At 43.8% G+C, this 12298-nt stretch overlaps 1 protein-coding gene across 2 annotated transcripts in view; it reads left to right on the top strand.

Moving 5' to 3' along the window:
* The window catches only part of COP1 (COP1 E3 ubiquitin ligase), a 123455-nt gene that overhangs the window by 91462 nt on the left and 19695 nt on the right, over positions 1-12298 (top strand). For both annotated transcript variants that reach the window (XM_039383976.1, XM_027740629.2), the window contains exon 18: positions 278-438. In XM_039383976.1, coding sequence (XP_039239910.1) covers positions 278-438 — 161 coding nt within the window. The remainder of the gene's footprint in view (positions 1-277; positions 439-12298) is intronic.

Genomic DNA, 12298 nt, shown 5'->3' with positions numbered 1-12298 from the left:
GAAGTTATGGGGGGGGTTGTCAGGATCCTGTAGGTTTTGCAAGTGTGCTGCATACTGCAATTGTCTTATAATAAAACCTGGTCCTGTTATTAAGCGTGGTGGAAGTTTGCTGTGGAGCACTCCCAGCTGTCAGGGCACCACAAGTGGGATGATAACTACGAGGAGGAAATGTCTGATCTTGTCTTAAGCAATGGAAGAGCTAAGAACCCTTATTTCTGTTCCTGCTACCAGAACCTAATCTTGTATATTTTTTTTTTATTTTTTTTTTTATTTCTAGGAAGCGAAAATAATTCCCTGTACTTATACTATAAGGGCCTCTCAAAGACACTGCTGACATTCAAGTTTGATACAGTCAAAAGTGTCCTGGACAAGGACCGGAAAGAAGATGACACAAATGAGTTTGTGAGCGCCGTGTGCTGGAGGGCACTACCAGATGGGGTAAGCTTTCTGCTAGGGTGCAGAAGGAATGCCTCCTGCTTCCTCACAAAACAACATTGCTGAGGGTTTGACTGGTATTTCACTTGGTATTTTCCCATTTATGGGAAAACTTATGGGTATTGCAGATCAGTGTGAGAACATGAATATCTGCGGGGTAACTGAAATGCTGGGGGAGAAGGGACTGCTGTGCTCTTAACTCTTCCACCTGGGTGTTTGAATTCCTCTACATGGCATCTGAAATCTCAAAAGCATCATAGGATTTCTGGCACTCAGATGTTGGGGTTTTTTGGGTGCATTAGTGGGGGTTTTGTTGCTTTAGTGATGGCAGCTGCAGATACTCACTGTGGAGCCTTGTCTCAATGTTCCTGTGTCTGTCTGGGATTGCTCACTGGAACACAGCCCCCGTGTTTAGATGAGTAGATAAGTAAAGGAGGTGAGCCCAGGCTGCAGCCACCTCAGTGACTGTTCCAGTGACACTTAATTCAAATCCATAGCATGTGTCCTAATGCTGCAGGCAAGCCTGACACAGCTTTTGTGAGTCTGGCCTTTCAGCACAGGGCTGCTCTGGAGGACAAAATGCTGCTTTTGAATTCAGAGTGCTCTTGAAAAGCTTGCATTAAAAAACAACGAGCAAGTAACCCTTGTATGTACAAGGGTTTGCAGATCAGATACTTAATGTGCTTGTTGGGAAGGGGGGGAAGGACCTCATCTTAAATGCAGTCTCACAAGTAGCTGACGTGGAATGTTGCCTAACTGATGTCCTGAGATGTTGCATTCACAAAGACGGGGCTTGGGAGAGGCAAGGTCAACCAATCTGTTTCTGTATGAAGGAACTGCCCCCACAACTGTCATTCAGTTGTCACTGACATAAACTCACTTCAGATAGACACTTCTGAATCAAAACAAAGATAAACCCACATGCCTGGAACTGCCCTTTGTGTGTAAAAATACGAAGTGGGCTGTTGTGGTTCAGATGGTAGGCATGAGGCTCGGTGCTGTGGGGTCACCATCTTCTTTCTGGCTGGGGATTTAGGAGGGTTTGGTGTACACAGGTGTCATGTCTCAGATGAAGAGTGGCTGTTTTAAGTTGTGTAATTCATCTTTCTGCTGGATGAAAATGTGATGTGGGAACCTGGGTGTCCAGAAATGCCCTTCCCTGAACTGCCTTCACTGCAGTGCTTGGGTCGTCCTGCCCACTGCCCTCCTGGGCAGCTCTTCTACAGGGATTAACAGTGATGTCCCACTCCTGGAGTTATTTCTGATACCATCTCCTTAGCAGTCTTTTCTCTGATAAATATGCTTTACTCTGATAGACCTTCAAACTTCTGAGCAGTCACCAAGAGGCTGTCGAGCAATTCTTCATAACCAGTATGAAAAGTACTGTACGAAAATGTAATAGTTAAATCAGGCCCATCAAGATTGCACCAAATAATAGTCAGGCTTCATTCCATTAATTCAGAATCCACTGCCGTTCTTATCTTTTCTGCTATCATTCCTCTGCTTTTCCCTGGGCTGCTTCTAAATGAGCCTATTTCTCCCATGGCAGCCCCAGTACCTGGCTCTGGTTTGTAAAGAGAGCAGCAAAAAGCTGCCTGTGGTTGGAGAGCTGCTGGCTGAGTAGTTTTTACCTCTGCCTGTGGTGCATGCCATGCTGCTCTACACACCGAGCAAGCAGCCTCACTTGCTTCTGCTGAGAGGCCCTAATTCTTTCTTCACCGTATCTCCAGACAAGAAGGACTTTTCACTGATCCAGCTGCACATTCCTCTTCCCTCTTGTACCAGCATAGCGATCCTCTTCTGGCCTAATTGAGCCCTTGCTCATGTTCTTAGGAAATTAAATTACTGCACAACCAAAGGTCAGTTATGTCCACGAAGTCTCCAATGATGAAACTCTTCTACTCTACATTTCAATAATGTTTCTCCAATTTGGCATGATTTTTTTCAAATGAGCTTCATATATACAGGCTTCCCTAAAAGGTGACATATATATTTTTTTTTTTTTCTGATGCTGGGATGAACCCGAGAAGGCCTGTGCCTCGCAGTGCTGTCAGCATCTGTGGGGTTTGGGGAACCCACAGCTTATTCCTGCCTTAATTTGCAGACTTTGATCCTGGATGAGTCACTCTGCCTTAGTTTCCTAATTATAAGAGTCACCACACCTCCCTGTCACCGCTGGCAGTGATCCCACCTGCTCTACTGTGCGTGAGGCAGTTCCAGCCCAGCAGCCCTGTGAGCCTTGGGAAACCTGCCCCAGATCCACAGGGAGCACAGTGAGTAAGCTTTGTGCTGCTGTGGGCACACTCCTCTCTGTGCCTTGCTGGGTTGGTTCCGAGCACCTCCCTCGTCTCCGTTCCACGGTCACTGGGCAGCAGCTTCTGTTTGCTGCCGAGGCTGTTCCTGAGGGGTGGGTGAGGCAGGCACTTCCCTGGGGCTCACTGCTGGAGCAGGCACTGTTTCCTTACAGTGTTGCTCTCAAGGATTGTTCTTTAATTAACCTTTGGAGATGAGATGAGTAAGTTTCAGATCTGTCAGTTATCTGGGGAAGCACGAGTACATGTACTCCTTCACTTCGTGCACTTAAGTGCAGAATCTCAGATCCTAATTAAAACTTAACTAAAACTTTCAGATGAAATGTCATTGATTCTTTCTTAAATCTATTTTTATGTAATTCAGGCTTTTACTTCCTCCTGAGCCAGAGTCAAGCTGTGCCAGCAGCCCTTGCCAGAACCCATATTTTTATTTCTTTCCCTTCTGTGTTGCTTTTCCTTTGCTTACAAAGATGCAGAGACCTTTTTGCAGGAGCTGTCACCTTTCCAGCTGCAGAGGTCCAGCCAGCACCTTCTTTCTACCTATATCAAAGCCATTACAAGGGAGAGAAATTATTCTTCCTAAGTGCTTATTAGCATTTTGCACCAGGATTACTCACTTTTCAACTCTTAAAAATGTTTAGAAATAAGCACTAGCTTGTAGGCTAATAATTTTGTTTGACTCTTTGGAAAAAAACAGGCAAATAAAAAGCCTCTCAGCGGGCCATTATGAAGCAAACCTCTGCTTTTTGCAGTGCTGTGTTCTGGACAAAGGTAAATAGGCTGTTTGATATTTTTTAAATAGCCCTTATTTATTGTTTGTGGGGAAAACCATTTCTCCCTTCTCATTTTATGCTAAAAATCGATCAATATTTGAAAGTAGAGAAAGCTTCAGAATACTTCTGGCCTAAGTGACCTGATAAACATGAGTTAGACACAGAGATGCTCTTCAGAACCTTCCCTGAACAAAAGCCTTTTTTTTCCTCTAAGTCAAGGATTTTATAATACATTCATACCATCCTTTTTAGCCAGCTTGATTTCAAACATGAATTTGGTCTTGAGACTGGAAAACAACAGTCTTCTATTTCAGTAGTGTATAAACAGGGGATGCTCTTGAATACAGGGGTGCTCTTGCATAGGGAAAGGAAAATATAGCAGTGGGAGTATTTCAGTGCACTTAAGTGGGTAGAGATGTTTTATCTGTCTTGGAAGGATAGCTCCAATTATGTTTAGGTACAAGGATCATAGCTGGAGGAGATTGCTTTGTACTTTGTTTTTCCTCACGTGTCCTGTGGGATGTTTTCCCCTTCCCTGAAGGTTTGGACCTGCTCTGCCCTGTTCCTGAGAGTTCAAGATGTGCCTCATACAGCTATGTTAAATAATTACATCTCAAGTAGCCCTTTTCCCAGTTATGGTTAGGTTCCCTCAGAAGCTGTCAAAAGAGAAACCAAGGCTGAACCTGCTCCCAGGACAGCAAAAAGGTATTACAGCTGAACACAGAAGCAATTTGATTATGTAGATTAAGCATGGCTCAATCTATCATAATCACTGTAAAGAAGCCATTTAATTTTGTACCTGTTTGCACGAGTATTCATTACTCCAGATAAGGAGGTTACCAGGGAAGGATTTCACAAGCAGAAATGTCGAGGCTTTGATACCAGTGAGGAGATGCAGATAAGAACAGGAGAGAGCCATGCGAATTAGCTTAGGTAAAGCTTTATGTACATTTGTGGGGGTTTTTTGAGGAGTAAAGAAAGGAAATCCATTGAGAGAAAACTGCAGCCTTCAATCAAAGAGTGGGTGGGTGGTGGGACGTGCTGGAGGGGTGCAGAAGTCTCCTGGTTCTTTGGAGGAAGGCTCTCAGTGCTAGGAAAGCGTCTCCTCTGCCTCAGCAGAAATCTATGTATGTGTTTCCTCACCCTGTTGTCACTCTTCAAAAGTCACTTTAATTTATGGGGGGTCTCAAAACCAATCTGTATATGGGTGAGAGAAGCAAGCTCTGGGGTTCCAGGCTTCAGGCTGTCTTTATGCACTGTCATGTGATGGAAGGTATCTTTGTCTTTAGTTCTGTACCTCTGAACTTCTCTTTGTTAGTCTCAGAGGATGAAATATTCCCTTCAAATAGGGCTTTGGTGCATCTTTTCGGAAAACAAGCTTTTCTGTTGTTTATTTTTCCTTTCCTCTGGACACTCAGCTTGCTTTCTTAATGATGTCTGGTTTGAATTCTTTAAATAGAAAGCTGTAATTGTACCACTGTAAGCTGGTCACTTAATAGGGCTGTAATCTTGTTCACAGATGAAAAGTAGCCATCCTTTGTTTCCCAGTAGCCTAATAAATGGTACACAGGAGCTAGTCAGGGGCTCTGATAATCTACAATCAGCAAATTGGCTCCCTTCACAGAAATTAATTTAGCCAATACAAATTATTTCAGGAAGTGATTCATTGGCATTTGAAAGCGCTAATTAATTTGGGTGACTTATGAACATTAAAAATTAAACCTCCTTTGTCATTCCCAAGTAACCGAATGCTAATTCAGTGTCATTCTTAAGTAACTTGTATCAACTGTAACTACATCTCTTGTAGCTTGAAATACAAAATCCAGTGGGATTTTGGGGGGAAAACAAGTGTAGTACTTGATATTTTTTTGTTCCGCTTTGCTGCTGAAATTTTCGAGTCTGAGAATTGATGAGAATTTTGACTTCCAGCTTCAGCTCGAGGTTGATTTATTTTTGCAGCATCCTCAGTTGGCTCTTCAGATGTCAGTTAGGATACAGTACCTAGGTAGTAACCTAAAGCTTAGGAGATAAATGCCTGCCTGGAATGATCAGACCCAGCTGCCCCTTGCTTGCCTCTGATACCAGCTGTGGCACAGTCTGCAGCGTGAGCAGCTCCAGCTGCAGTATTTTCTGGGAGGGCACCTGCTGTTTTCTGACTCATCCTTTCTTTCCTAGACCAGAACTGGCCCGTAGCATTTGTGTGCAGCCTGTCCCAAACCAGTATCCTTGCAGGTTATTCTCCAGGGCAGTGCTGCTGCTTCGTGCTGGAAACACGGAGATACTTCTGTCCTCACCCTCGCGATTGAAATGCGCGGCAGTTGACGGGAGGCTGACGATGATCAGCTTTTTAAAAAACAAAAAGGGAGATGTAACTTTGATCAGCTATATTCTACTGGTTTTTCTCCCCCATGTGAAAACCTTCAAAGATTTTCCTCCCTCCCATGGAAGCTGTCCAAGCCCCGTAGCCTGTGTGCTGTGAGGCTCACAGCTCTGTGTGAGGCTTCCCACTCCTCCTGACGTGCCCTCTGCTCTCTGGCCTTTGGCAATGCTTTAAACGTGAAGTTTTCTTTGACTTTTTTTTTTTATTTTGCTGCTTTGCACTTTCCTTAGGTAGTAAATGCATTTGATTTCTCTTCCATTCTACCCATTTCGTGTCTGTGCTCCCTTACTCATTTGGAAATCTCAAATCTTTGTTAAAAGCAGGTGGAACCCAGAATATCGGAAGATAAATCATACATGCTTGATTTTATTTTTTTTCCCCCCAAATCTGAGCATATTACTTATGTGTACCAACACACACTGTATATATCGGTTTATGTGCTGCTTGAAAGCTATTCTCTTATGCAGAATAATTTCTACCTTGCTGATAAAAGATGTCACAAGTTGAGTATGTATATGTTCCTTTGTGCTGAACGTGCTTGTGTGCTTTCATTCCCATCTCTCTTCAAATGCTCATCTCGGGCTCTATTTTTTCTGTGACTAAGCAGAATTAATTAAAAAGTGCTCGGGTGATGAACAATATTTTACTACCTGTCACAAACCTTGGAGTCCAACTGTGGAGAACTTTGTGGGGGGAAAAATCATACTCTATTATTAACAGTTCATGCATTATATTGAAATCTCAATGTGTTGACACCTCGATCCATGTGAAAGACCATCTTGATAATGTGATTATGCAAATGACAGGCTTTAGGAGAAAGTGTTTAATTTTGAGTCTTCTGTAGAAGAATAAAAATGTTGGAAAATGTTCTTTCCTTGCTGCCTTCTCCCCCGTTGCAGGACACTCTCTGAGCTCCCTCCTGGTGAGGGCAGGACCACACTGCTGCCGCAGTCAAGTGTGGCAGGGATGAAGGGAGCGGGGCAATTCCCTCATAACCCCAGTCTCTGTTCACTGTGCTCCTCCTGCCTAGTGTGTTTGGGGGCAAAAAGGTGTATTGCACTATTTGTTTTGCTGTTTCAGGGCTCGAGGTGGCTGGTACATCAGTACCTGTGTTAACTCTTCCTTTCCTGGATGCAGAGCCATCCATGTCCATACCACCACTGAGAACAGAGGGGCTGAGTCTCTCTTTTGTTCAGCTCTGGAAGTTCAGGTCCCCTGTGGTACTGCAGCACTCTGATATCATTCTAACTTCTATTTTAAGAACGGCTTCTTCAAGAAATGTAGGTGGCTCGGGTTTTTCTTCTTTGTTGGTTTTAACTTTACATTTGCAAACTCAGTTTCTCTCCTTCTGCAAGGTGAGGTGTTGTTTTTCCCCTTGCATAATTGCAGAAAATTGCCACGGGGTTGATTGTTTTTTTTTTTTTGAAGCGAAGGCAGATGAAAGTCGCACATGTTTCTTGAATGAAGACAGTGTTTACTCTTTCAGACTTTCACAGATGATATTTGCTTACCACTGTGTCTTTTGTAATGCCAAGAGAAGTAGAGCGTGCTGGAGGTAGGACTGGGGTCCTCCTTATTGGAGTCATCTTTCCTAGACCAAGTGAATGACACAGTGGCCAACATAACTCGGAGTGCTGTTGACATTAACAGTTCCAGTAGCTGATCCCAGTGGTGCAGCTGTAGAGATAATGGATTGCAGAGCATTGCTGGCACAGGCAGAGGTCCAAGCAGGCTCTTGCTGTTTCCTTGGCTTTAAAAAATCAGAGCATCCCAATGCAGCCACAAATCGTATTGCTGTGATACACACCGTGAGCTGGGGACACAAAGAAGTCTCTCTGCAGCTGTCATCAAACTTGTAAATGGATGTTTTTTTCTCCTGTTGGGACTCAGCTGCTTTAGTAGCCATCAATTTTTTATTCAAGTACGAGTTTCATAACAGATGAACCCAAGTCAAGAAGTCACCTGGAGCCTGGACTCCATGTCTGACTCCATCCCTAGCTCTCTACTGAACCATAACATTACAGTATGTGTTGTGTGGCCCTTGTATAAGCTATGTCCCAAATAGCACAACTTCAAAGAAAATTATATTTTACTTATACTGGGGTGGAGAGAGACAAAAGAGCAGACTCAGGTTCAGAGAACACTTGCTTTTAGAACGAAATAACTGGACAACTGTTTTCCCTTCCCACCCAACCTCTGCAGTGCTGCTGTTGGGCCTTCTGGTCTGAACTCTGATACGTATCCTGCTGGGTTCTACGGCTGCTGATTCAGTCACTGGTTATGTTATGAGGTTTGGGGGGGGGGGGTAGGGTTCAGATGGTGCCTGGAAAGATCCTTATCAAGAATTGTGAACTCTCTCTTCCCGTGCCTGATCTTAACATTGTGCCTTTGTCTCATGGGCATTTCACCTGCCGTGGGGATTACAGGTGGCAGGCATGCTCTCTGCTCCCCCACAGCTCAGACTGTGGGCAGGAAGGCTCATTCCTGGTATTTTTGGGGGGTTTTATAGTCACAGAATCATAGAGTAGTTTGGGCTGGAAGAAACATTTCCAGGTCATCTAGTCCAACCCCCTGCAATTAACAGGGACACTTCCCACTGGAGCAGGTTGTTCAAAGCCCTGTCCAACCTGGCCTTGAATGTTTCCAAGGATGGGACATCCACCACCTCTCTGGGCAACCTGTGCCAGTGCCTCACCACCCTCAGTGTAAAAAACTTCATTATATCTGACCTAAATCAGCCCTCTTTCAATTAAAACCATTCTCCTTTGTCCTATTGCAACGGGCCCTACTAAAAAGTTTGTCCCAATCTTTTATATGGGCTCCCTTTGAATACTGGAAGGCTGCAATAATGTCTTCCTGGGGCCTTCTCTTCTCCAGGCTGAACAACCTCACCTGTCCTCACAGGAGAGGTCTTCCACCCCTCTGATCAGGTTCATGGCCTCTCCACACCCACTGCATGTTACGTGTAGTTTAGTGTCCTGGAGCAGAGCCCCCTGCAAGCAGTGGGTAACAGCAGGAACTCAGCAAGTTTTGTAGGTACTGAGCCAACAGCTATTGCCTGATCTCAAGCTCCAACTAGAGCTGGTCTCCTCTGAGTCAGAGCCTCTCCTACGTGAGCAGCCTTTGCTTTACTTTCCAGTGCTGGGCTCATGCTGGCTCTCTGCTGTGTGAAGTGCCATCTGCTGAAGTCTCTGGTTGGCACAAAGTGCCGGTGAGATGAGGTCTGAGTGCCAGGAGCTGATCTCAGCCGGGCAGTATTTAGTGTGCTACAAAGCAGATGAAGGGAGTCACTTAAGACAGGAACTGCAGGGGTAGAGCTGTGTTTCCCAACACTTACTGCTAAAGGAGGACTTTGGTTTCCGATCAGAAAGAGCGAGTGAGGCAGGTTTTGAAGAGCCCTTGGCATTGGGCTCACCACCGCTTTTGAAGTGACTTCAGTGCAGCCTCAGAATTCCCACACGAGGGTGGTGGTCTGCTGTCACTGCTCTTTGAAGGTGGGTTTATAACCTCGTTCCTTCTAACAAGTGACACTGCCTCAATTACAGCCAAAACAACCTCACAATATTGTCTTTTTATTTTTTTTTTCCCCATTCTTCAGTGCTAATACCGATGGTGAGTCCTGCCAGGCCACCACCATTCAGCAGTCACAGCTCATGAGCTGCATCAACCTTTTGCTCTAGTGCTCCTAATTAAGCAATTTTAATGACAGGATTTAATGTTTTACAGAGTCTAAATGAAGTGGAAAAAATATGAACTGATTTTTTTTTTTTCTTTCCAACACAAGATTTTGACCAGATAATTTAACCTCTGGGTGAAATGAAAGTAGATGCCTTTATGCATAGGTGGTTTTCTCTGCAAAAGCTTTACTTTATGTAGATCTCTGCGTTAATGGAGTTACTACTTGGCTTTGGGCAATTGTTCTGAAGGTTTTTGTGTGTTCTTTGCCCTTCTGTTATCAGTAACAAAACCCCAAAGCCTTTTGAAACCCAATAACTTGTGACCAGCTTAATGCCAATTGCGTCGCGTGTTAGTAAAGCAAGAATTAAGGCTTGTGAAAACAACTGCTCAGACTTGTTTTCCAACAGCAACGTGGATTTGTATCCTTTTAAACTGTTTAAATAAGACTTATTTTTTTTTTGAGTGCTGCTCTGCTCTAATTCTAGGGATGTGCATGGAGTGAAAACAGTCACTCCTTAGCGAGCAATCTCGTGTCTGAATGGGAACTACTTGGATATGTAATTAAGAGACCTAATAATTTTATATAGGATACACACAGAATTATAATAATCAGTCCTTTCTAAGGAAGAGAAAGCCAGTATGACAGGAAAGTTATGTTTAGTAATGTAATGAGTGCCTTTTTGACAGAAATGGCACTGTTACATTTGGGGTCGTGCAGCTCAATGGAATTCACACTCACGTGAGGTGTTTTAAATTCTGCAAGGGAAGTGCTGCTTCAAATAATTATGTCTCTGATGGTATTGTATATCATAATCACTTCCAAAACTCTTATCTAGATGCAAAAGCTGGAGAGAACTGAGCAGTTTGGTGCAGTACTGGATTTTTTTAGTTTTACTTTGGTATGTCTGAAATGAATATTAAGTTAAGCAGAGAGGTAGAGCTGGGGCAGCCTGGGGAGCTGCAGATGAGGCAGAGCGTTGTTTCCCATGTATTTATAATAATGAGAGATACTGGAGGGAAGATAAGCAATATTACATATACTGGGAAGAAAGATTGGTTCAGATCCATTATATAAATAAATAAATAAAAGCTCCTTTTACCTGTAATCTGCAGATAGCACATAAATTAACTGCAGCAGGAAGAGGGGAGAATCTGTGTCCCTCCTCACTACCCACCCTAGCAGAGGCTGAGCATGGCCAGTCAAGAATCCCCGTGTTAATCAGGCATATGACTCATTCTTCCCAGTTTTTAGGTTGATCAGTTGAGACCTCATTGCCTTTTTTCTTCCAAGAAAGACCTGCTACAAAGCAGACTGCTCTGGCCAAGTTTGTTCTGACCACCAAATAACAGCAAGCTGCTCTAGTGTGGGGACTGTGTGCTTGGGGGATGTCTTGACTCGTTTAGAGTGAAATACCCTTGATTAAAATAGGTTAATAGTGCTTCTGTGCGTGTCTCGCTTCATAACTCGCCTGTTAGCTGCGGCGTTTGAAAACATGAATTTGGGCCAGCAGGAGTTACAAAAAAAACCCGCAAAAAAGAGGAGAGAAAACGAGCTGGAAGTGAAATACGAATGTCCTTATTTAGTACGAAAGGATTCAGCTCGCTGTTGGCTTTGTTTTCACTGGGTTCACGCTTCGCTTGACAATGCAACAGAAGAAATTTAAATTGTTGGGAAACGCGTGAAAATCTGAAATAAAACAGGAGTTTAGCAGCTTGTGAAACTTTTCTTCCAGCGTTATAGCAGGCAGCAGCCCGCACTGGGAGCTTGGGAGTTTCTTCGTTTCAAGACTTAAGAATATATATATATTTACCGTGGCAAAAGTAAGCAAAGAGCCACACTGAAAAATCACTCCGAGGCTCAGGTGTTTGTATAAGAAAGATGCTGCTTTGGAGATTTCTTTTGGATAAATGTACTGTAACAATGCAATTTGGCCACTGCTTTGCCAGTGCATCCCATGTGGACTCAGACCCTCTCTCCATGCCTCTTGGCCATCCTCTGCAGCCATCCCTCCTCTCCCCATCATAAGGCTCCCTGGTTTCCCCCATGAGCATGGAAGGGGCAACAAAAACAGTCTCCTCCTAAGCCCACCACCAGGTCTTTGGGTTTTGCTAATCATTGTGAACCTATGAATTACCCATTCTGGAGTGGGAAGGGGAGCTAGGAAGACTCGTTTTTGTAGAGATTTTTGAAGTTTCCATTGCTTTCCTTTGAGAACAGATTAGAGGTAACTTTATGGTGTGTTTTTAGCCAGGCTGGGGCTTCTGTATTAGTTTTGGATAAGGCATGAATGTGGAATTTGAGCCCAGCTCATTACAAATCAGAGTTAATGAGGTAATGTTGTCTCTGTCTCTCCTTATCCCAACACATACTGTGTATGTGCTCTGTGTGTGGCTTTTTTATTTTAGAGGCCATTTCCTTATACAATCATTTATCTCTTTCTTGGATTCTATACCTAGGGCAGGACATGATCATGAACTCTTTGTGAGATCTTTTCTGCTGATGGTTGTAGCAGTACTGGTGAGTTTGCTGTGACAAGAAATAAGTCATACAGTCCTGACAGAGAACAGTTATTTTTAATTTCTTATAACCCCTGTATTTTGTCCTGCATTTCTTACCATCTCTGAAATGTTTTAAGAATTGTCAGGCTGAGAGAAAAGCAGGGGGTGCCTTCCACGTGCTTCAGCTCTGTGTGTGTGTTGAGAAGTGAGTCAACAGCAGC

Source organism: Pipra filicauda, unplaced genomic scaffold, assembly GCF_003945595.2.
Source record: "Pipra filicauda isolate LSUMZ 115617 unplaced genomic scaffold, ASM394559v2 scaffold114_size2234877_pilon, whole genome shotgun sequence".
Taxonomy (NCBI): Eukaryota; Metazoa; Chordata; class Aves; order Passeriformes; family Pipridae; genus Pipra; species Pipra filicauda.
The sequence above is the reverse complement of the archived record's forward strand: the minus strand, read 5'-3'. Positions and strand labels throughout refer to the sequence as shown.